Below are 25,171 nucleotides of genomic sequence, written 5' to 3'. Positions count from 1 at the left end.
CACTTTTCTGTTTAATGATATCGATAAGTATTTGTTTCAGTACTTCGGTTAAACGGTTGAATGTCTTTCTTCATTTAAGTTGTGGAAGAATTTTAATATTGCCTTTGCTGAGAGCCCAATAACATTTTAAATATGTCAAAGATGCATTTAATCTCAGTCCCTAAGTTTATTATTTTCCACTCTAATTGGCTTTATAAAGACAACTTAGTAAATAATGGCTTTCCATAGGGTTAATATTGCAACACCCTGTTATATCTGTCCTTGTGTGACCTAGCTTTTACTGCTCTTTCTGAATTAGTAAGTGGGCCAGGGAGGCTTGAGTGTACTGTACCTAACTAAGGAGGAGGGGGTGAATACAGTTCACTCAAACCAACAAAGACCCATCATGTTGTATTACAAACAGGATCTCTTTACAACTTGGCATGTTCATTTATGATTGAGGGGGGGCCTAGGCAAATGCCACCTTGCTTTTTACGTGGCATCCTTTCTTCTATTGGTATAGGCAGTGGTAGAAGAAGTACTTAAAAACTGTTCTAGAGTAAAATGAACTACTTTTAATAAAATGTTTGAATACCACATTTAAAGTCACGCATTCATTTGGTTACTTAAAGTGTAAAAGAAAGAAAGAATGCTCAACACACTACTTAAATTTATTACTCTGTTCAATTTACAATAAAAACAATTCATACGGGTTAATTAAGTAGTGGCCGTCCATCTTCCTCTGAACAGGAAGTAGGTGGTATAGTTAAACTTTCGGGGCCTTTTACGGATTACAATGAGTTGAATAGAAACATAATAAAAAATATTTTACATCTAAACATATTTATAAATACACTGCTGTTCCTGGCCCTTTTAGTTGGGGGCCGAAGCAGTTCTGCCTTGTCTAATTTTAAAGTATGCAGCTGCCTGTTCTGAAACAACAGTCACTGTCAAGAAAAAAATCAATCATTGTCACATAAGCATCTTGCTTCTTTTATCACAGCCAATAATAAATTAAGCTTATTTGATCGAGTGTGTCAATGGATAGGACCAGTGGTGTAAGAAGAACTGAAAAGTAACACTCCTGTTTAAAGATACTCTGTTATAAGTTCAAAGTACTGATTGTGCGTAAGGTCCCATTAGAATCATATTTATGAATTACTTTTATGCATTAATGTGTTCATCACTGCTATTAAAGGTGAAGCTAATTTCAATTACTTGATATACTGCTGCTGGGAATCTTAACAGTTTATTTACATTTTAGTTTTAGCTAATAATCTGGATCCCTAAAGTAACTAGTAATTCGTTCTGTCAAGTAAATATAGTGGAATAAAAAGAACAATATTTGCTGCCAAAATGTAGTGGAGTAGATGTACAAAGTAGCATAAAATAAAAATACTCAAATAATCAGAATTCCCTTTTTCAGAATCAGAATTCCTTTATTAGTCCCACAAAGGGGAAATGTGTTGGCAAAGTATAAATAGTAACACTTTTGTATAAAAAGGCATGCACAAAGTATTTAAAAATAAATTCAATTTACAAAAGTACACATAGTAGTTGATACTAAGTAGCAGCAGCAGTATTAAAATAAAAATAAGTGTAGCACTGTAAAGTGGAGTGTGGTATAACAGTCATTAGTCAAATGATTGTGTACAAGTACTCCACAATCGTACTTCACTTCATTACAAAACTCAAAAGGACTCATAGGAGGACGTAAGGGCCCCTTTTTTAACTTGCAAATGACACGTTTCCCAGTGAGGCCCTGGCCCTTTAAGAGCCAGCTCTTCAGCAGCGGCGAGAGCAGAAAGCTGAGCCTGAGACTGCAGCACATCCTCAGCCCACCTGACAGCCAGCACCGAACACCGGACAGCCAGCACCGGACAGCCTCCCGGTTCACATCGATAATCACAGACCGCGTCCTGGTCAGGAATGGGGGGCACCTAGCCCGCTGGCTGAATAACTAGATTCCCCTCGAAGCGGTAAAGGCTTACGGAGCACCAGAAAGATGGTTTCCTGGATGATTTCGAGGATGGTTGTGTGAGTACGGGCTTCATCTGCTGTTGTGCTTTAACGTAAGCAGCGGTTCCTCCATCCATCAGCTGTCTGAGGCTCAACGCCGCGCCAACAAGCTAGCATATGTTGTCTGTCCCTATAGAGTTACATTTCAGTAATATAGACAATACTGTGGGGTAAAGTGTTAGTTATACACAGAGCTAAGCTGTATTTATACTAACCTATATAACCGTCGCTCTGTTTACAGTGATGCAGTGCAAAGTGCATCCAGCCAATGCTAGCCTCCGGTAGCTAACGTCTGCTGGCTAACCACCTGACACATAATGTGTTGGCAAGGAAAGAAGCTCCTGGCTGCCCACATTATTCAAGTGGAACCTGCTTAATATGCTAGCCTCGCTGCAGACAAGCAAACAGCTTTTAGAAAACACCACAGCCTAAATATTGCTGGGCTGTAGATCACCAATGTGTGTATAATGTGAGGCTAAGCCCAGCAGCCCAGTCATGGATGTCAGTCTGTATATCCTTCCTTCCATCCAGCCATCCATGATTTTACCTTTTATTAAGAGCCAGAAATATATGTATTTGTTCCATTATTACCACATGTTAGAGTGACTTTACAAATTCTGTTATCTGTGGAGTAGTACCAGCAGTGTAGGCCTAGACTTCCACCTGTACACACTACATCCACACAGTGTGGATGACTCAACTAAAGCTAGCAGCTGATCTCTTATGCAGACATTTTTTCCTGCATTTAGTGTCGTCTTATATCATGTGTTTGAATTTTCAATCAGGATATTGTGTTGTCTGATCACTCTGCCTCCACCAGATGCATTACACCTTCAATGTATTGTAGATTTAACCAGGATGTCTTAAAGCTTGTCAGTGTAACCCCCAGACGATGGTGTCTTTGAAAGGCTCAGGTGTAGATGTAACTGATTACAAATATTCTGCTTATCTGGGTTACATAAAGAGAGGATAACAATGGCAAAAATATATTTGTAGTGTATTTCAGCTGGCTCTTCTACTTTACTACACCACAGAAAGTCGTGTCGGTGGGAGACAATGTGAACAGATTTGCATATTATTGGCTGTTGCACATATAACACAAGATCAATAATGTGTCTGCTTTAAACATATAGCTTCCTCCTTCTTTTCTTAAAAGGGTAATCGTGCAGAGAAAGGATTTGTTCTTACCTTAAAAACCTGAAAGCACCTAAATTACTTACGCTCAATATCTCTAATTTCGAGTCTTAGCCAGAGACTCCTCATCTTTACTCTCTGCTTTAAACATATAGCTTCCTCCTTGTTTTCTTCTTAAAAGGGTAATCATGCAGAGAAAGGATTAATGTAGTACAAAAAAACCTGAAGGCAGCTAAATAACTTACTTATGCTCAATATCTCTGATGTTGGAGTCTTAGCAAGAGGACAGGATGCTGAGGTGAACCTGAGATGGGGCGCAGGGCATCTGCTGAGGGAGTCTCCGGCCTAGAGGCTTGCTCCAAGTCGCCTCAGTTTACTGTACAAAGCTGTGAGGCGCTGCACACATGACTGAGCAGCTCAGATTAGGGCTACATGATATATCGTGTCGTGACGATAATCGCGATATGCGCATGCGCATATCTTGCGATATTAAGTAGGCAAATGAACTCAAACACGTCATGTTACAATTATTTTGCTGCTTGCTACAAAAGGAAAACTTGCGCGGCTCTCATGTCAGGGGTACTTGAGTGAGTGACATGCAGGCTCTGCATGCACAGCAAATCTCCAAAGCAAACGGAGCCGGTGATTAAAGGTAAAAACACTGAATAAAGTAGTTTCATGTGTTTCTCCAGGGCAGTTCGGCGCTGCTAACCGAGCTAGCTCAGCTTGTTGCTCTGATAACTAAAGATCCAGCCGTCCGTGACTAAAATCCTTCATCCGGTTAAATATAGTAGTTAAAAAAATACCAATTGTATAGCATTAAAGTTCAAGAAAGGATAGTTTGCGGGGGGAAAAAACGGTATTTTCTTCAATTCCTGTTTGTTTTCATATCGCAGGGGGGCGGGAAAATCGCAATGTCAGTTTTTTACAATATCGTGCAGCCCTAGCTCAGATACGCCGACAGAACCTATTTAAATGCTAAGAAAATCACTGGATATGCAGCTGGGAGCACAAGCCTCATTGTAAAAATGTAAAAAACGTTTAATTTTGGTTCAGATAAAGTATCATTGGTCAAAATCAGTAGTTTACGTACACACAGACAAACTAGTGACTTTCTGGACTCTATTGTCTCTGTTAGCCCTTCACTCAGCATTTACTGTAGCATCCTGTCTCATCAGCACAAATCACCAGTGGTACAGGACGTGACCAAATGCACATCAAAGGCTCTGTGTGTGCATAGTGTCCCTATCTGCCCATGGACCAACACATGGTGACCCACCCCTGGTTCACTTTTGTTTGTTGTTCCAGTTTGTCTTGCTGCAGTCTTCCGGACTACATGATATATGATATTTTTTTTTTTTACCAATAATCTGACGTGTGTTTTGACAAGCCACTGCCCATCAACTCTTTACTGTGACAACATCAGAGCCATCTTAGCTAACCTGCTTTTAAGCAGGAACACATTTCTTAGGTGTCAACACCCAGAGGCCATGTTGTCAAGCTGAATCCCCCTCCTCTGTCTGACCCACACTTCTCTGCTTTTTCCAGTCTTGCCTTTGGGACACTTTACCCTGCATATTCATCATACAAGGCTGTCAAAACGAAGAACGTGAAGGAATATGTGAGTATTACCTCTGGTTACAAAATCACAGCAGAATGCTTTTGAGCCCTGTCTGCTCTGTTTGAACTTTTAAGATATGAAGCCCCAGGCTGCAGTTCGATATTTATTAGATAGTGTTTTCAAGTTTGAAATGCACGTTGCAGAAAGTAATGTAATACAAAGCCCACGGAGAAAATGTAGAACAGGCACACACTTGCCATAGTTTAAAAGGAGGACACATATTCATTATTTGGTGTATTTGATGTTAGCAGCACTGCCCTTTCTGTCTCTTTGAGCCCTATCACAAAATAATTCGCTAACCAAAAAGAGGACATTTATTTTATGTTTGAGAAACACAAAAGTCAGGGAAGTGTCAGGGAAGTGTTTTGCCTAAGACACCCAGAGCTTGTCAAGTGCATGAAACCACCCCCTTGATGCCAAAATAATTTGCAGTACAAATGTACTCTTATTTGTCATGATGTCCTAAAACGGCAGCATGTTTACTATTAATAATAAAAAAACTCGAACACCATCCATTGACAATTAAGACATTAACACCAAGCCGATAGAAAGTTTGGGATTTGACAGCATGTTAAATAAAATGTAGAGAGAGTATCTTAACATAGCACAATCAAGTGGTTATGATGTTCAGATGGAATAACCAGTGTTGCCAGTGGATACCAGGATGAAAAGCATTCGTTTTTATTTTTTATAAATGGGGTCATTTATGCTTACCTCATCACTGCGAGGGAGGAGGAGGAGGAGGAGGAGGAGGAGGAGGAGGAGGAGGAGGAGGAGGAGGAGGAGGAGGAGGAGGAGGAGGAGGAGGAGGAGGAGGGCCTCCTCCTGGCAGTTTACCATGGCAACCCCCCCTCCCCCCCCTCCTTCTCACCAATGGCTGCTCTAGCTGACGGCCAAAGAAGGAGCACATGGAGGAGGGAGGACGCCATTTTTAGAATGGATGTTTTTATTCCCCTCCCCCCTTGTTTGGCTTGTTTCTAATGAGTCGCATGCTTTATCATTATATTTATTTACAGGTCTGCGTGCATGTTGCCTGTAAATCCCCTTAAACATACCCTTACTGTTTGTTTAACATTTAATACATCAAGATGATTTGATTATTGATAACTCAGTGCAACTAAATCTAAGGCGTTTGATATGGTTTCCTATTAAGCAAGTTGGTCTTTCATTTAGTTTGGACAATGACCTCCATTTCCCTTTTGTCTCCGGGACCTTATCCATGCATACTGATGTGATCTGACAGGATTGAAGCATATGTTGCACTTCTGCATTGTCACGTCTGTTTAGTCCACATGTCTCAGCATGTGCACACTGGATGCTGTAGGTTTTCATGTGCTATTTTTACGATGTTCTCTCACCATCTCTCCGTGTGTGTGTGTGTTTCCAGGTGAAGTGGATGATGTACTGGATAGTGTTTGCATTGTTCACTACAGCAGAGACGGCCACAGATCTGCTCCTGTCATGGTGAGTCAGGGGCTGCTCATGATCACGCCTTGTGCCAAACTAGCTTGTAATAAATACTCTAAAATAATAATTCATCTATGTAGCTTGTGTCCTTGATATATGTCCTTGATACGTGTCCTTGATACGTGTATTACAATGAATCTTTTTAATGATGCATTCTGCCTTTTCATACATCAGATCATTGTTACCATTTCCAATTGTATCTCTTTATAGCTCAGGTGTCTATACACTTTTCTTTCAAGGTTTTTCTTTTTCTTTGTGCTAATGGCATAACTTTTGTTTCATTACCCAGGTTTCCATTTTACTTTGAGCTAAAGATTGCCTTTGTGATCTGGCTCCTCTCCCCATACACTAAAGGCTCCAGTGTGCTCTACCGCAAATTTGTTCACCCAACGCTGTCCAACAAAGAGAAGGTTGGACCTTTTTAAACTTTTAGGTTTTTCTCACAAATGATACTGGTATCTCATATTTGTTTTGATTGTCATTTTCTTCTTTGTACCAATACATTGTGTTTGCCCCCCTTTATCTGTTGTCCTGTGCTGTAGGAGATAGATGAGTACATAGCGCAGACCAAAGCCCGGAGTTATGACACCATGATGAAGTTTGGAAAGAGGGGTCTCAACCTCGCTGCTAATGCTGCTGTCACCGCGGCCAGCAAGGTGAGTGGTCTGCTGTGATCATTTGGAAAAATCAATTGTTACAAGTGTGATTATTACAAATATTTCCTTTTCACTATTATTGATGTTTATTTGTTGATTTCTCGATTTAAATGGCAACAAATGGGGTATCCATCCAGGGTAAAGTCTTCAAATGTATCTTTTTTCTCCCAGACCAATAGTTTTTGATTTGACTAATTATTGTAGTGCTAGATAATACAGTTCAGGGTGTTTCATGATCATTCCAGTGTTAAAAAACTTGAAATGGTCACATAAAGTTGTGTACAGTACAAGATCAATGTTGTGAATTCAACCAAGTTTAAACTATGGTTTCCACCCCATGTGGTCACATGGGCTGTGGCCTAAACATCTCTTAATGTATTTATTTTTAGAGAACTGAAGTTGTATCTTCCTTAGCTTGGGAAGACTACAGTACCAGGATGCGCTATCATCATGAATGTGTCTTGGGTTAAACTAGATGCCATGATTTAACAACTTTTTTTAAAATCCAGGAACATTATTATCCTGACTTTTGCCAGAAATGTAGTTCTGACATTCAGCTCTAACCACTTTCAGTGCTGTACATGCACCCCCTGCGTCGCTGTGTCTAGTGAACAGCTCAGGTCATTGCCAGATGTTTTCATGGAAATGTCTTTCCCCATGTCAAGGGTATTTTTTAAATCCTTGGTTTTGTTTAATTTGAGTCGGACAGAATTGGATATTTCCATGCTTTGACATATCTGAGTGTTTGATTTGCTGCGATGCCCAGGGGCAGGGCGTGCTGTCGGACAAGCTGCGGAGCTTCAGCATGCAGGACCTGACTCTCATCAACGCTGAGGATGAGCTGTCCCTGCACACTACGGAGACCCGCAAGAGACGGGACACCATGGACGACATGAGCTCGGGGGCCAGCACGATTAGCTCAGGGGCCAGCACGATGAGCTCGGGGGCCAGCACGCTGCCCCGGGCCAAGAGCACTTCTGCACGGCAGAGTAAGGCAACACACTCAACCCACACAGCCTCATTAGTGCGCAGAAACACAGGCATACACATCTGCATACATCTATGCATCCTGTGTGTCATGTTTTCTGATTTGGCTGGAGCGTTACCCATAAGGCCTCTTTCGTTTAAATCTCATCAGAGCAGGACTGGGGCAAAGTGGAGTCATGTGATTTAAGGCACTGCAGGATCGAAGGGGAGATGTGGAGTGGGGCGGGGGGGTGAAAGCATGTGATTACAGTGGGAGGACTCTTTGTGACTGCTCTGCCGGCTGGCTGGCTGTGTGGGCCTGACGGGCTGTGGACTGAATACTGAGCGACACACAGAGGCATAGAAACAATGATCCAAGTGGCACATTGTAGTTTGTACTTCTAAAGAAAGCGTGTTGAGCAACTTCAAAACCCAGTCTAATCTTCAGGATGATTTGTACATGGATGTTTCTTTTCCGAACAATACAGTATATTTCGAAGGTCCTCTTACTGATTTTTCAAAGCTTTCAATCACCTTTCAGTTATTTAATGAATTATTTTTTGAATAATAACTACTGTATATAGTATGCTCCTGTAGCCGCCATACTATTACCAAGCACATTATTATTTTTTTTTTCTAAAGGATTTTTCAGTCATAAAAAGAACATATTTGTAAATAGTAGTGGAGTTCTACTTTTTTTAAATTTTATAGTAAATTGAAAATCTTTGGATTTTGCATTGGTCAAAGCAAGCAGTTTAGGCAATGTGTTGCCGCAGACTGTGACCAAGGCACTCTAAAAAGCACTTTTGTGAATGCATTAAAATTGATGCACTTCTGAATACCCCTTAATTTATTTATTTTAGGGCAATAAAGAAAAAAATCAAATATTACTATATTTTTTGCCAAATACCTCCAAATATCCAAATTGCACCTATATAAATATAAATATATATAATTCAGGAAAATAAGATAATTTAGCTATTATGCAGCCTCTAAAACCAGAAAAAAAGTGGTGTTATACCGTATAGCCAGCATCCAACTTTAAACCTGGTGGAAACTACCGTTTTTTTAAAATGTGGCCATTGGGTGTCTGTCCAATCCTGCAGCCCGCTCCTTGGCATCTGTGTCCCTTGCCGACGATGCGTCATCCCAACACGGCTCCGACCAATCAGACACGCGGACTGAACACTCTGATGAAGTGGATGAAGCAGTAGACAAAGCCCCCAAACGCACTACCAGTGTCAAGACAACCAAGAAACCTGCTGCTAAGACGGAGGTAAGGCCCACACGCACACAACACACCACACCACACACGCACAAATGTACACACACGCAAAATGGGCCTAGAGACAGCTGATTTAAAATCCTAGTTTTAGCAAGTTTGCTTTTAACGATATTGGCAGCTCTGTCATTTCCTCTGGAGAACAAATGCCGTTTCCAGATTTTAAATCTCTTAAATCCTACAGTTGGCTATAAAGTTTGAACACAATATATTTGGACCAAATTACAAGTTTTAAAAGGTATCCATACTTATTTTTGCCGTTCCGTATATCAACAATTTTCCAAAACAAGACCAAGCTTTCATAGATCATTTTGGTTGTTTATTGTTCAAATATTGCAGTAATGCAAGATACAGATAAAAAAGGCACTCTACTGTAAAGTTCCGATAATTACATTTGATAGAATCTTTTATTAGACCTCATCTGCATGTTAAATGTCCAGCTGTTTTGATAAAAGTGTATATTCTCAAGTGGAAAGGGGTGACATTACACTTTTGTCCTACAAATGTTGTCTCTGTTTCCCATTCACTTAAGTCAGGGTTATTTTCAGACCAGACAATACTCTTTGTCTTTCTAAAACCCTTTGTCTCACCCAACTTAGGTTGAACCGTTTGAGCTGCTATCCATTTTTATATTGAATAATTGTGTCTCTTTCCTTTTGTAGTTGTTAAATCAACTGTTTAATTTGACCTGTTCCTCCTCTCTCTCTCTCTCTCTCAAAGACTCAAACCAAGACAGTGAAGAAGCCAGTGAAGAAAAAGACCACGACTAACAATGCAGAGACGCCGCCATGAGGCCTGATCCATCCAGCGGCCAACTCTCTCCAACGCATATACACTGTATATATATCAAGCACTGAAAATGTGTCACTCTTGCAGTTTTTAGAGCAAAGTGCAGGTACACTGTCTGTGGGCAGCCTTGGGTTGGGAGCAGTTCTTTAACATTGGCTCGGTTGTTGCACATTTTTTCCTCACGCTTTGCTTACTGTGAGCTCATCCCAGATTCAACAGGCGGCCATTTTTTTTAGATAAGTTTTTAGTCCGATAATGTTTAGGCATACATTTAATTAATGCTACTTTTTTCTTTTACCCCTACACACATCTGTCTGTCCCTACAGAGCGTTAGCTGTCCGTGTTGCAGTTTTCCAGTCTCATTGATTCACCTCCTGTTGCTCTCATTGTGGCATTCTCAATAGAGGCTGATATTTGGTGAAGTAACTCCAGTACATGCTACATTCTTTCTCCTTCCTCACTACAATTGGCCCCATTTTGTTTCTTCTGTTTCCTGAATGGTTCTTAAAAAGAACTCTCTGGGTGCTTTCAAGTCTGAGTCCTCATCTGCACTTGACCATGATAGAAATCCTGAGTTGTTGTTTTTTTTGTGATCACCAGTTGGCTTTAAGTTTACTGTGCCTGAGTTTTTTTTCTTTTTAACTGAGCGGAAAGAAGTTGGTTGAAACGTCATTACTGTTTCACACGTAAATGTCGCCACTTATAACTACAGCTCTGCTCACCCCCCATGTCCTAGCTTATGCAATTGTCTTGCTTTACTGGAGGACTTTGATCAAAACTGTTTTGGTTCTCTATTTTAACTTCTTGCATATTGGGCATCTCAGCTTGTGGAAGAGTTCAGCTTCCCTGCAGCGGCCTGTTTACCTCCTGAGTGAGTCTGACTCTGCTAAGTTAACGCCTCGCTCTCAGCAACTTGCTTCCTCACTGCTTTAATGTGACTTTCATCTCGTACAGTACTGCTGACGGAGTGGTTTGTTTAGTGTCGGCTTAGTTATCCTGCATATAGACTCCACCCTGTTATTTAACACACTTCTGTTCTTTTGGTCATAAGATGTTGGTAAAAAGTATGTTTGGTTTTTCATAGCCAGGCCTCTTAGGATAAAGCTATAACCCCCGTTCAATACAAAGTCATGTGAGCAACATCTGCTTTCATCACAGTTGAGGTGTGTGTATTGTTTGTGTTCAAGAAAGTCACAGAGTAGCTCTGCACTTTCCCCTCCTTTCCAGGATTAAGCGAAGCAATATGGAAATAATTGAACCAAAATCAACATCAGGAAACACAGGAATTTTGTTTCTGATCCCCGTGCTGTTGTTCCAGATGTGGAGGAAGTGTCAGACCAGGCTCCAGGTGTTTCTCAACATACTGGACTTGTGTTCTGTGGTGGGCTCTTCTGGTGGCCAGCCACTGCCTTTATGGTGGTTTCTTCCAAGAGCTCTAATGAGAGATTTAAAAGCATGATACTACTTCTGCACTCAGCACTGCTGTCTGCGGAGTAACACTAGTTTGAACCCCTAGGGGGAGACAAACCCCACCTCGACTGCTGGCAGAGTTAATAGATAAAATGTGAACACAATGTAAATAGTAATCTTCACTGTATAAACAGTATAAGCTTGCCTGCCTTACTCATTCTCTGGGCTTAAACACATTTAATGTTTTAATAATTTGTGAGCTTTTTTTAATTCTTACTCTTGACCAATCTTATGTTTTCGAACCTGAAGAAGCTGGAACTCCAGTGTGGACTTCTGGTGTTAGACGTCTTGATTTTTGTATTTAATTTTTGTATATTTAACATGTTTTGTATTTTCTCGTTAATTTTAACTTCTCTTCCTCACAAAGTAGGAAATAACAGACTGAGTATAAACTGATGTTTGCACATATCGTGCCAAGTACTCTACTCAGATCAGTTCTTACGTATTTAGGACCAACAGTCTGTTTACAACATACAAAAGACATGATTTCTTATCAGGATTCAACCCTTTGTTTTGATCTTGTGTCCATGCTATTTGCATAAATGTGTTAATTTATTTCCTCTGTTTGAAATCAATCCTGTAAACAGGGATTTTCATTTGTATATGGTTTGTGCCAATTCTTAAAGCTCCATGTGAAAAATAATTACAATGTGTGCTGAGACAATGGTTTCTGACAAGGTCATGTATCAGTAATGAAACTACTAATAAAGGAAATCAAATCAGAGGGTCACTATCTTTTGTGCTGTTGAAAACAATCCCTGTGTAGCTGGAGGAAGGAGCAACATCCATACATCTTGGTTATTAAAAAAACTAAATGAAAACAATCAAATAAATACGACTTTAGTTATGTAACGCAGTGCTCTGATTTTGCACTGTTGTGTCTGAAGTGAAAGCAGCTGGAGAAAGACTTGGTTCTGAAAAAAGGCATAGTCATAGTTCAGGCATCTTTACGTCAAAAAACACAACTCAAAAATATAGAAAATCATAGTGTAATATTTTTAAAACTATAAAAAGGTATAGTATAGCATGTTTAACAAAATTCAAAAGAGTTTGTCGTAAAAACTGTTAAGTGTGTCCACAAATATCAGAAAACAAGTCATAGCATATTGTGTTGAAAAAAAGTCCAAATATAGTCTTTTCAAAAATATTTAAAACTATGGTATTGTATTTTGAAGAGTATTATCTGGAAATAAATGTCAATTTGTTGAAAAATATCTTGAAAATCAAGCCGGTTTGATGAAAAAGGTCAAAGCATGTGGAACAATATCATATAAGAATTCAAAGTGTATTTTGGTGGAAAAAATGAAATGAATGTATTTTGTGCAATGTCATAGAATATCATAGAATATAGTATGTTGTGAACATAATAATAAATCCTACTATACTATGAGCTTTGATCATACATTACATTTTTCAACATACTATTATAGTATGTTGAAAAATGTAAAGTCAAAGTTTAGTATGTTGAAAGAAAATCATAGAAAATCCCATCATACAAAGTCATAGTAGCGCAGGTTTAAAATAAGTCAAAGTGAATATGTTGAAACATTCTGAAATAAGTCATGTCATTGTATTTGAAATAAAATCATAAGAAGGCACGTTATGTTGAATAACAATCACAATGTAGTATCACACAAATGTTAAGTCATGGTTTAGGATGTCATGAAACAATCTTGGTATGATTGTTAAAATCATAGAAAAGTATTTGGGAAACAAATCATTAAAGGTCTTAGTATATTGAGTTGAAGAATTAATTGTAGAGTATGTCAAAAGATGTCAGAAAAAGGTGATTTAATTAAAAGTCTGAAAAAAAAGTCTAAGTATAGAATGTGGAAAGATAGAAAATGTTACTGTCGTGTTTCATGAGATATCTGAGAAAAGGTCACAGCATGACTTTCCATTTAGCTGACGCTTTTATCCAAAGCGACGTGCAATAATAGCAAATTGTATAATATTTAAAAAAAAACATCATAGTAAGTAAGAAATAGTAGTATGTCAGAAATATGTTTACATTACATGTTAGACACTTTTATCCAAAGCGACTTACATACTCAATACTGTGGACAATCCCCGAAGGAGAAGGTGAAGTGTGTCAGGGACACAACGACATGCTGAGTGCAGTGGGGTTTGAACCTGTGCTCCCCTGTTCCAAACACCAACACACTTGTCCACTACGCCACACACCTCCCTTTAAAACATGTTTTATAGTATAACATGTCAAAAAAGTAATTGTAGAGTATGTCAAAAATATCCTTAAAAGTCTAAAAGTATATTATGTTGAGAAAATTCCTCGTAAAGTATTTGAAAATTTAGCATAGTAAAAAAAGACATAGTATATTATATACAAAAAAAGTCAAGTTTAGTCTTAATACAAAAACTCATAGAACAGCATGAGATAAAACAATTAAAGTGTAGTTTGTCAGAAAACAATATCATAGTATATGTAAACAAATATCACACACAAAAACAACAACAACTTTACGTATACCAAAAATGAAAACACCCTTTAAACTTCTCAGAAATCCCACACCTGTGACAAAGACGCACAACGACTGAATGGCTGTTCCCTTTCCCCTTCTTCTATATTGTTAGGTAACATAAAGGAACAAGTATAGTTCAAACTACTTTGTCCTGTCAAATTCTGCATTATGTTATTTAACTCATTTTGGTAGGAGATCCAATTGATGATTTTGGGGTATAGTCAAATGTGGATTATGTCCTTCCTGCCTTTACTCCGTCCACCCTCTGTCTCTTTGTCCATTTCTTTGTCCTCGCCTACTTACGTGTCTCGTTCATGTCCACACACCTGTTGAACAGGCAGGGACATTTAGTTGCTAATGAGGGAACAGAGCCAACACAGTTTCAATGTGGGTTTTTATTATTTATTTGATTTAAGAGCTCAGGACAGATGCAGACAACAAACATCCAGACAAAAACTTGAGTTCAAAAATATAATTTGTATTAAGTTCAAATATATATTTTTTACATATTTCAAAATATAGTAAGGACAATAAAAATACATTTTGTGTCACATAATCAATCAATCAATGTTTATTTGTATAGCCCAATATCACAAATGTTACATTTGTCTCAGTGGACTTCACAGTTTGTACAGAATATCAGTATGACAATACGACACCCTCTGTCCTTAGACCCTCACATCGTACAAGGAAAAACTTCCAGAGAAAACCCACAGTTTAAAGGGAAAAATGGGAGAAACCTCAGGGAGAGCAACAGAGGAGGGATCCCTCTCCCAGGACGGACAGACGTGCAGTAGATGCCGTGTGTAAATTGAAAAGATAATACATTTGCAACATAGGTAGTCCAAATGTTTGGAAATGCATGTGTGTATAATAGGAAGATGAATCCACGAGGATATCCATCCAGGACTTATGATCCAGGACCACAGCCACGACTCAAGATCCAGGACTCGCGATCCATGACACAGGACCGCAGGATCATCCATGACTCCGGATCCCGGCGTATATAGACACCAAAAAGAAAGACATTTGGGGAAGCTGGGTTAATCGGAACATGAGAGTACACAGGTATAGACAGAGAGAAGGAAGAAGTAAGATGTCCCCCGACAAACTAAGCCTATATCAGCAAAACTAGGGGCTGAATCTAATCAGCCCTAACTATAAGCTTTATCAAAAAGGAAGGTCCTAAGCGCACTCTTAAAAACGGATAGGGTGTCTGCCGCCCGAACACAAACTGGAAGCTGATTCCACAAAAGTGGAGCTTGATAAGAATAATTAATTGTGATCAAAATGAAGTATTCATCACTCCTCCACCTCAGCGCCCGGCGGGACCTGGAACAACTGGAAGTAGCCGCTGTTACCCAGATCTAACCTAATATCTCTGACAGTGAGTTTGACGACTGCATCGTTGAAATCTGATGTTATTTTTTCTTTAATGAGAGACATTGAACTATCGTTAACCATTTGATCCCAATCATTTGTCAAAATGTCAATGAGTGTATCATGGACCTCTCGGGGAAATGTGTGTGAGTTAATGTATTCCCTTCCATTCTCCAAATGCTGACTTTTTTTCAGCCTTCTCTTTGCCTTTTCCTGAAGATTACGGAGAATAGATTCAATAGTTTTCTTGAGTTTTTCTTTACTGTTAACCTTTCCGATGAGACGGAATATATCCTGATTATCTGGTCTGAATTTGTCGTCCAGTGTAAAGCGATGTTCCTTGCACAAGTCAACATATGGATGAAAAGCACTGCTGGTTCTTGAGACGTCAGAATACAGGAGACCTTTGAAGGTACCTGGTCCACTTAGTCCCCAAGGCTTTTTGAAGAACACTCTAGTCCTAATGTCAAATGTACTGTGCCATTGATGGGCTTTCTCTAAAAGATGTAACATACAGGGCTCTTTATGTTTATCTTTCTTATCTATCTTATGTTCTCTCATCAAACATGGACTATTAAGGGTGAATATATAAATGTTTTTAACTTCAGTTCCACATCTCTGCAAAGTTTCATCTATATTTGTGCATGAGACTCTCTCTGTGTGTGTTTTGACATCTGTTCGTTTTACCACATCCAACAACTGAATTTCACCACTTTCCATTTCTATAGCACCAAATGAAAATTGATTATCCTTTTCCAAAAGAGGGTGATTTAAGAAAGATGGCATGGGCGCATACATACTGAATCCAGGTTCTATTTCTGAAATACGTTTCATTACAAGTTTAAAACGTAACTCTAGGCCAGAAATATGTAGTAGTTTATTGAAATTATCCATGGTGATTGGTATACCTTTTGCAAGCAACACATACACATGTGAATGAATGGCACAGGGACGATCTTCCTGATGCTTGTCTTCTTCCCTACAAAATAAATATAAAGGTTTGACTTTATTCACAGGACAAAATCATATGCTTAAGATTGTTATTTAACTTTTAGCACAAAAATGCTGCATGTACTGAATTCATAAAGTGTATTGTCAAAAGCTAACAGATTGTCAATGGCTGATTTAACTTTGGCTGATTGAAGATCTCTTCCTGTTGTGAATAGAAACAAACCATAATAATGCTACTTTCAGATGACTGGATGAGTAGGGACTAACAATTGAACAAAAAGAAAACTGAGATTATTGTTTTTGGAGCAAAGGAGGAACGAATAAAAGTCATTGGAGCTCCAGTTGGCAGACTTCAAAACAACAAATAAAGCTAGAAGTCTAGGTGTAGTGATGGACTCTGACCTGAATTTTAATTCACATTACAAAAGTTATTAAGTCTGCATACGATCCCCTTAAGAACATATCTAGGAAACACTTGTCAAAGTTGTTTTTTTTAGCAGACTCGACTACTGTAATGGTGTCTTCACAGGTCTCACTAAAGAATCCATTAGAAAGCTGCAGCTGATTCAGAACGCTGCTGCTCGAGTCCTCACTAACACTAAGAAAGTGGATCACATCAGTCCCGTTCTGAAGTCTTTACACTGGCTTCCTGTGTGTCAAAGAATTGATTTGAAAGTACGGCTGCTGGTTTTTAAATCACTGAATGGTTTAGGAGTTAGGACCAAATTATATTAACAATCTCGTGCATAACTATGAACCATCCAGTCTCAGGTCCTCTGGGACAGGTCTGCTCTCTGTTCCAAGAGTCAGAACTAAACATGGAGAAACAGCTATTAGCTATGCCCCGTCTATCTGGAACAAACTCCCGAAATCCTGCAGGTCCGCTGCAACTCTTACTACTTTCAAATCCAGACTGAAAACGTATCTTTTTGTCGCTGCATTTGAGTGAGCTGTTTATATCCACAGTGCAGTATGGCTTTTATTCATGAATTCTATACCTGTTGTGTTTATTTTATTATCTTTGCTTTTTAATGCCTGTTTTTAAATGCCATTTTATAATGTGTATCTGCTGTATTTATTCTTAAATGTCTTTTATTTTATTTTGTAAAGCACTTTGAATTGCCGTGTGCTGAAAGGTGCTATATAAATAAACTTGCCTTGCCTACTTTATATACTGGAGTTCAGTACAATTACACAGCCAGGCAAAAAAACGAAATGATCAGTTGTGCAAGTTTACTTTCATGGGTTAATATTTTGCATTGAGATCTGAAGAAGGTTTAGACAAAGATAAATAAAAACAAGCTGTTAAATATCAAGTTGTGGTGACGTGTTAAGTCTCTTTCTGTAACTTGAATGCAGACTGATCAATGTTAGAGAAAAATAAATATTAAAGTTGGCTATGATCGACTCATTCGACCCACTGAAAGCTGTATTTTTACATTTACTTGACTCAGTTCCATGGGACCCAATACCTAGTAACTACTACTTAACTAGTTTCAGTTAATACAGCATTTTATTTCTTAGACGATACCTTTGGGGTGAGGAGGGTTCTGGCTCGGTGGGAGGGGATGAAGACATCTCTTCACTCTCAGGCACTTGTGGATCTTGTTGTCTGCTTCTGTCCGTCTGAGTGGAGAAAACAAAATGTTACCATCTTCTGATGTTAAAGTCTTTATTGTCATTAGTGGAAAACACGTCTGTTAGGAACGGCTGAATGCTTTGCCTGTGGTATTGCTGCATGCACATTTGAGGTAGTGCTTCATTTTCTAAAGCTTCTTTTTCCATCCTGCATTTTAGCCTTTTGTTTGAACCCTGTATGTCAATAAGTAAAGCTGAGCAATACTCTTCAAATTGAAAATGTTCTGTAAAACTTCAAATGCTTTTTGTTTGTTTCTGGAATTAAATCAAATAAAAAGAGCCGTTTTCATTTTTTATCAATGGGTCACATGACGTGGAAAACGGAAACGGAAATGATCTTCTATTCAAATGTTTCTGTAAAGTTTGATAAGCAGTTACAGGAAAAGCATTTGATGAATGAAATGCTTAGTTCTCAAGCTCTTCATCAGTGCTCAAACAAATATGTGTAAGAGTAGATAACCTAAGTAAAAATGAGAATTTAGGACATAAAATAGTGCAGAGGCTGAAGTAAATTAAAATAAATGTGCTAAACAGATGTTCAGTAACTTCAATATATATAAATAAAATAATGTAGAGTAACCTTACCTGCATGGGGAGAGGGTCTGAACCCCTCTGGAGAAACAAAGAGACAGAACAGTTGGGTGGTAACAAATGTCAAAGTAAAAGTTTGTATGGCTTTTTACGTTGTATTAGTTTTATGCTTTTCATAACAAAACTTTACAGGCCAGTTTTTCAAAGTTACACGGAGAATATACAAACAAAACACAATACATGTAGAGAAACAGAAAATGTATTGAAAGTGTTCTGACTCACCAGATTTGGGTCTGAGACCGGCCAAAGCAGGGACTGGAAGTCGTCTTGTCCAACAGAAACATTTACATCCAACTGGTCGATTGGATTTAGGTCAGTGGGATCAATATCACCTTCGCTTATCAAACATGGACTATGATGGGTGTTTAAATCATTGTTTTTAACTTCAGTTGGACGTCTCTGCAAAGTTTCATTTATATTTTCACATAAGATCCTCTCCGTTTGTGTTGTGACATCGCTTTGTTGAACCTTATCGAACATCTGAATTCCACCACTTTTCATTTCTGCAGCATATTGATTACCCTGATCCTTAAGACGTCTTTTTAAGGAAGGTGGCATGGCCGATGTTTCTTCTATACCTAAGTTACGTTTCATTTCTCGATTAATACTTAACTTTTTGTCAGAAGCATTTATAGCTTCATTATTAATGGTGATTGGTATGAGATTTGCAGACGACATATTTTGTTTATTTGCTGTTGTTGACGTCCCTGAATTAGAATCAATGGCACAGGGACGATCTTCCGGATGCTTGTCTTCCTCCCTGGAAAACAAAAACATAAAGGTTTTATTTTATTCACAGGACAAAACAATATGCTTAAGATTGTTATTTAACTGTTTAGCACAAAAATGCTGCATGTACTGAATTCATAAAGCATATTGTCAAAAGCTAACAGATTGTCAATGGCTGATTTAACTTTGTTAAGTGTGCTAAAGGGCGATGTGTTGGATTGAAGATCTCTTCTTGTTGTGAATAGAAACAAACTATATATATATATATAATGCTATATACTGGAGTTCAGTACAATAACACAGTGAGGAGAAAAAAACTAAATGATCAGTTGCATAAGTTTACTTTCACATGTTAATATTTTGCATTGAGATCTGAAGAAGGTTTAGACAAAGATAAATACAAACAAGCTGTTAAATATCAAGTTGTGGTGACGTGTGTAGTGGCAATTTCTTATGTTACCTTATATGCTAAAACCAAATGCTTCTAAAAGTATTTTCTAACACTACTGTACCATTTCTTCATATGTGCTGTTTTCTCTGCATACTCTAATGATGCTTATTATTCTCAAGCGCTTCAAGGCCACAGAGCTGATTTGGCAGACTATGTTGAAACTACTCCTCTTCACACAAAGTTTGAACTTCCATATTCTGATAACCGTTATACTTTCTACAGCTCAAGGACACAGGTGTCTAATAACAATATGAGACATCCGTGTGAAAGCAGATTTCTGAGGCGTTCCGCCTAGCTACACAAAAACTATGTCTGCCCGCCCTATCTTGTATATAAGCTTTGCTATTCTGTGACTATTGCGCACACTCCTGCAGACTACCCTATACTCTGTGAGAACTGTGCCTTCGAGGCGCCTCGAATAAAGAACCAGAAAGACAACTCTGTTTGTTTCACCAGTTTATTGATTGATCATTCTAATTGTATATCTCCACAGTACTGACTAGGTCTAAGATTTCCATAACACGTGTCTCTCTCTGTAACTTGAATGCAGACTGATCAATGTTAGATGAAATAAATATTAAAGTTGGCTATGATTGACTAATTTGACCCACTGAAAGCTGTATTTTTACATTTACTTGACTCAGTTCCATGGGACCCAATACCTAGTAACTACTACTTAACTAGTTTCAGTTAATACAGCATTTTATTTCTTAGACGATACCTTTGGGGTGAGGAGGGTTCTGGCTCGGTGGGAGGGGATGAAGACATTTCTTCACTCTCAGGCACTTGTGAAAGTTTTTGTCTGCTTCTGTCCGTCTGAGTGGAGAAAACAAAATGTTACCATCTTCTGATGATAAAGTCTTTATTGTCATTAGTGGAAAACACGTCTGTTAGGAACGGCTGAATGCTTTGCCTGTGGTATTGCTGCATGCACATTTGAGGTAGTGCTTCATTTTCTAAAGCTTCTTTTTCCATCCTGCATTTTAGTTTCAGTTAAACAAAGAACAACCTACTGTATGCAGGCGCATAAGTTTCACACAACACTGTGCTTTTGTTTGAGCCCTGTATGTCAACAAGTAAAGCTGAGCAATACTGTTCAAATTGAAAATGTTCAGTAAAAGTTTTTTTTTTAAAGTTTTGTTTCTGGAATGAAATCAAATAAAAAGAGATGTGTCTCACTTGTCCAGTATATTAATACAATGCTGTTTTCATTTTGTATCAACGGGTCACATGGCATGAAAAATGGAAACGGAAATGATCTTCTATTCAAATGTTTCTGTAAAGTTTGATAAGCAGTTACAGGAAAAGCATTTGATGGCAATGAAATGCTTAGTTCTCAAGCTCTTCATCAGTGCTCAAACAAATATGTATAATAGTAGATAACATAAGTAAACATTTGAATTTAAGACATAAAATAGTGCAGAGGCTTAAGTAAATTAAAATAAATCTGCTAAACAGATGTACAGTAATTTCAATATATATATATATATACAAATAAAATAATGTTGAGTAACCTTACCTGCATGGTGAGAGGGTCTAAACTCCTCTGGAGAAACAAAGAGACAGAACAGTCAGGTGGAACAAATGTAAAAGTAAAAGTAATGGCTAGAAATGGCTTTTTGCGTTTGATTAGTTTTAGGCTTATCATAACAGAACTTTATAGGCCAGTTTTTCAAAGTTACACGGAGAATATACAAACAAAACACAATACATATAGAGAAAAAGAAAATGTATTGAAAATGTTCTGACTCACCAGATTTGGGTCTGAGACCCGCCCAAGCAGGGGCTGGCGGTTGTCTTGTCCAACAGAAAAATGGTCTGTTGGATTTAAGTCAGTGTTTATTTTAATATCACCTTTCGCCAGCCCCTGCTTTGGAAATGTTTCTAATTTTCCTTTTACTCCTTCTCTTCTTTTTTCAGAACGGGTCTTGTATTTACTATCCATCAGTTTTCAAAGAAACTGTATGAAGTGGCTGCTTATAAACCCTCCCTTAGCCAATCGTTGTGGCCAATCTTTGGTCGCCATGCCCAGTTTGCTTACGTATGCAGATGCGTGGGAGCCGGATGTTTCTTATAGGTTTCACTTTCGTTTTTCTTCAAAAGTTGTGGACAATGAAAAGTTTCCTGCATCCCAAGGGGCAAAGGCAAAGCAGACAATCGACATACATTTAATTTATTTATTTATGTAAATGTATTTCTCCTTCAAAGCACTCACTTAGTATGTTAACTTCCTGCCAGTAACTGATACAACTTGTTTTCAGAGCTGGAAGAAGTACTCAGATTGTGTTTTTAATTAAAAGTAGAAGAACCAGAGTTTAGGAATACTCTGTTACAAATAAAAGTCCTGCATTCAAAATGTTATTCAAGTAAAAGTACAAAAATGTTAGCATCAAAATATACTTAAGTATCAAAAGTAAAAGTACTTTAGATTTGCCAATTTCAGAGTAATAAATGATATGTTTTTATTATAATAACCCTTATCCTTAATAACTGACCGATCTGTTTGGTATTTAGAGTCAAACACTTCAGAGACATGTTTTGTGTAGCCTATATCTGAGACCTATAATATATTGATGAAAAACAGAATAGGGGACCTTTAAGTGTTGATTATATTTCACATTATTAATCCAAATCTGTCAAGTAACTAAAGGTATTGAATAAGTGTAGTGGAGTAAAAGTACAAGATTTCTGGGGTCGGCAACCCCTGGCACGCGTGCCAGCATTGGCATGCGGCACCGTAACCAGTGGCACACTATGAATAAGTGGAATAAGTGTGCAAAAATATTTAAATTGTATTTTCGGATCCTGAACGAGACCGCCAGAGCACGTCTCACCGTGACCTGCAAAAGGAAGCCATGCATGCAACGCAGCCCCGCTCTCTTTAACTCCAGGTGACTTTCTGCCGTTTCCTCCGTGGTGCAGTGCTGATCGTTTCACCACGGAGGAAAGCACTTCATTAATTGCAGTACCCATAAGGAACTCTACAAATGCCGCAGTTTTTTGCGTGGCTGTGTATTTAGTTGAAAGCCCAGGGGCGATCTGCGCATCCCTCATCGAAATAATATGCTACAAAGGGGCGGACTGGCCATCTGTGTGTTGAACTTTCCTGTCGGCTCCCAGACCGTAGTCGAGGAGGGCAGAAGCAACAAGCTTCAGGTTCAATAACCCACTTTAGCTTAAATGACTGGAGAGAGACGAGCTCTTCTTGGGAGGCCCTTGCATTTATTTAGCTTCAATCAAGAGAGACGTGATGTATGAAATACATGTTTATTACCGGGACACATGATATAGGAAATAGTGATAGGCCCCGGTTTGCAGGATGATCATTCGGGAGGGGAAACCCGCTCCGATGAACCCCCCGGGGTCTAGACCAGTGCTTGAATTGGAATAAAAAAGGTGCCAGTACTCTAAATCGGCAACAAGTATTTGGCACAAAGTCATAGTACATCCTATAATGCTGGTGGGTTTGTCTCTTTACTGTATATTTTAGAAAGGCTCACTGTACTTAAACAAAATGGCTCAGGGTGCATCTGAGATTAGAGGGGGTGCAGTGCTAAAGTGCTATTTTTATAAGTGGGGAGTGGACCTGACACCCTCTAGTCTAGGGGGGTCCGGGGGCATGCTCCCCCGGGAACATTTTTTTTTAAATATGGAAGTTAAATGCATCAATCTGGTGCACTTTGAGAGCAAAATGAAGAGATATATGGATACCTCTCAACATCCATAATGAAACAACTGTAAGCAGATTTACTTTTTCTTTATGGATATAAAAGAAAGTAAAGCTTGACTCCTACTGGCTGGTTAAATGACTCCTCGTCCCTGAGGCCACTACCGGTTATTTGTGCCATTTTGCTGGATTTATTTGTCAATAGCGTTGCTGCACAAAGTGATAGCCCTCTAGTTTTAAATCTTTAAAAAAGAAACATATGGAGATGGGTTACTATTTAAAAAAAATTGCAAATCTATTTGGGAACAGTGGGGCCGGGCCTCAAATCTTATAGGGGGGTCCGGGGGCATGCTCCCCCGGTGAGATTTAAAAAAAAATGTTGGACTTAAATGCATCAATCTGGTGCATTTTGAGGGGGAAATAAAGAGACTACACCCATATGAAACAAAAATGTATACATTTAAATAATCATAAAATCATAAGTACATGGCCATAATATAACATACAATATCCAATATGAAAAAACATTGAAACTTTTTTATTTATTTGTTTTTGGTTCATTTATAGTTGTGAGTGTGTCTGGGCTCCTGAATCGGCCTCCCCTGTCTCCCCCCTGCTCCTCTTTGAGGCAACAGCAAAGACTAGTTTTAGCTCTCAACAAGTTTATCTTACCTTTTTTCACCTAGTTAACATTTTGTTTGTATTATTCATGCATATTTTACTAATCACTACCCCCTCAAATGGAAATATGTGTTTACATAAATGGTGACCGAACCATTTGAGACCCACTGAGATAACTTAAAGGGGTTCAAACTAGTGTTACTCCGCAGACAGCAGTGCTGAGTGCAGAAGTAGTATCATGCTTTTAAATCTCTCATTAGAGCTCTTGGAAGAAACCACCATAAAGGCAGTGGCTGGCACCGAGAAGAGCCCACCACAGAACACAAGTCCAGTATGTTGAGAAACACCTGGAGCCTGGTCTGACACTTCCTCCACATCTGGAACAACAGCACGGGGATGAGAAACAAATTCCTCTGTCTCCTGATGCTAATTGTGGTTCAATTATTTCCATATTGCTTCGCTTAATCCTGGTTATGATATACATATTACAACGAGGCAGAGTGTCACCACGCAGCTGGGGAAAAGTGCAGAGCTACTCTGTAACTTTCTAATGTTGAACACAAACAATACACACACCTCTACTGTGATGAAAGTATTGAACGGGGGTTATAGCTTTATCCTAAGAGGCCTGGCTATGAACAACCAAACATACTTTTTAACAACATCTTATGACCAAAAGAACAGAAGTGTGTTAAATAACAGGGTGGAGTCTATATGCAGGTTAACTAAGCCGACACTAAACAAACCACTCCGTCAGCAGTACTGTACGAGATGAAAGTCACATTAAAGCAGTGAGGAAGCAAGTTGCTGAGAGCGAGGCGTTAATTTAGAAGACTCACTCAGGAGGTAAAAAGGCCGCTGCAGGGCAGCTGAACTCTTCCACAAGCTGAGATGCCCAATATGCAAGAAGTTAAAATAGAGAACCAAAACAGTTTTGATCAAAGTCCTCCAGTAAAGCAAGACAATTGCATAAGCTAGGACATGGGGGGTGAGCAGAGCTGTAGTTATAAGTGGCGACCTTTACGTGTGAAACAGTAATGACGTTTCAACCAACGTCAAGAGCAGATGAGGACCCAGACTTCGAAGCACCCAGAGAGTTTTTTTAAGAACCATTCAGGAGTAACCCAGAAGACACAAAATGGCGCCAATTGTAGCGAGGAAGGAGAAAGAATGTAGCATGTACTGGAGTTACTTCACCCAAAATCAGCCTCTATTGAGAATGCCACAATGAGAGCAACAGGAGGTGAATCAATGAGAATGGAAAACTGCAACATGGACAG

The 25,171-nt window shown here is 38.8% G+C and overlaps 2 protein-coding genes across 4 annotated transcripts; one reads left to right on the top strand and one right to left on the bottom strand.

Moving 5' to 3' along the window:
* The first annotated feature begins 1,695 nt into the window (after positions 1–1,695).
* On the top strand, positions 1,696–12,107 carry reep2 (receptor accessory protein 2). 3 transcript variants are annotated; one of them, XM_079672244.1, is made up of 8 exons: positions 1,696–2,016; positions 4,681–4,753; positions 6,141–6,217; positions 6,510–6,630; positions 6,763–6,876; positions 7,643–7,865; positions 8,949–9,118; positions 9,845–12,107. In XM_079672244.1, exons 1-8 carry the CDS (start codon positions 1,985–1,987, stop codon positions 9,914–9,916), a joined length of 882 nt encoding a protein of 293 aa, XP_079528370.1. In that variant the 5' UTR covers positions 1,696–1,984; the 3' UTR covers positions 9,917–12,107. The 3 variants fall into 3 exon arrangements, with proteins under 3 accessions (XP_079528370.1, XP_079528371.1, XP_079528372.1); XM_079672245.1 differs by having other exon boundaries at positions 1,697–2,051; XM_079672246.1 differs by lacking the exon at positions 1,696–2,016 and adding an exon at positions 3,724–3,784.
* A 2,133-nt stretch (positions 12,108–14,240) lies between these two features.
* LOC307033699 (uncharacterized protein) lies at positions 14,241–21,563 on the bottom strand. Its single transcript, XM_079672241.1, has 7 exons — positions 21,357–21,563; positions 21,123–21,149; positions 20,325–20,419; positions 18,646–19,183; positions 18,418–18,444; positions 17,726–17,820; positions 14,241–16,222 (listed from the first exon to the last, which is right to left on the bottom strand). Exons 1-7 carry the CDS (start codon positions 21,546–21,548, stop codon positions 15,166–15,168), a joined length of 2,031 nt encoding a protein of 676 aa, XP_079528367.1. The 5' UTR covers positions 21,549–21,563; the 3' UTR covers positions 14,241–15,165.
* Positions 21,564–25,171: the final 3,608 nt, after the last annotated feature.

The sequence above is a fragment of the Notothenia rossii genome (genome assembly GCF_949606895.1).
Source record: "Notothenia rossii genome assembly, chromosome: 3".
Taxonomy (NCBI): domain Eukaryota; kingdom Metazoa; phylum Chordata; class Actinopteri; order Perciformes; family Nototheniidae; genus Notothenia; species Notothenia rossii.
The sequence above is the reverse complement of the archived record's forward strand: the minus strand, read 5'-3'. Positions and strand labels throughout refer to the sequence as shown.

Excerpts from the sequence above, each read along its gene's own strand:
- LOC307033699 (XM_079672241.1), bottom strand. The coding sequence starts at position 21,548 with ATGGATAGTAAATACAAGACCCGTTCTGAAAAAAGAAGAGAAGGAGTA. Across the intron at positions 20,420-21,122 it reads TAGACCCTCTCACCATGCAG|ACGGACAGAAGCAGACAAAA; the intron begins GTAAGGTTACTC and ends TTCTCCACTCAG. Across the intron at positions 19,184-20,324 it reads GAACCCTCCTCACCCCAAAG|GGAGGAAGACAAGCATCCGG; the intron begins GTATCGTCTAAG and ends TTTGTTTTCCAG.
- reep2 (XM_079672244.1), top strand. The coding sequence starts at position 1,985 with ATGGTTTCCTGGATGATTTCGAGGATGGTTGT. Across the intron at positions 6,631-6,762 it reads CGCTGTCCAACAAAGAGAAG|GAGATAGATGAGTACATAGC; the intron begins GTTGGACCTTTT and ends CCTGTGCTGTAG. Across the intron at positions 7,866-8,948 it reads GAGCACTTCTGCACGGCAGA|CCCGCTCCTTGGCATCTGTG; the intron begins GTAAGGCAACAC and ends CCAATCCTGCAG.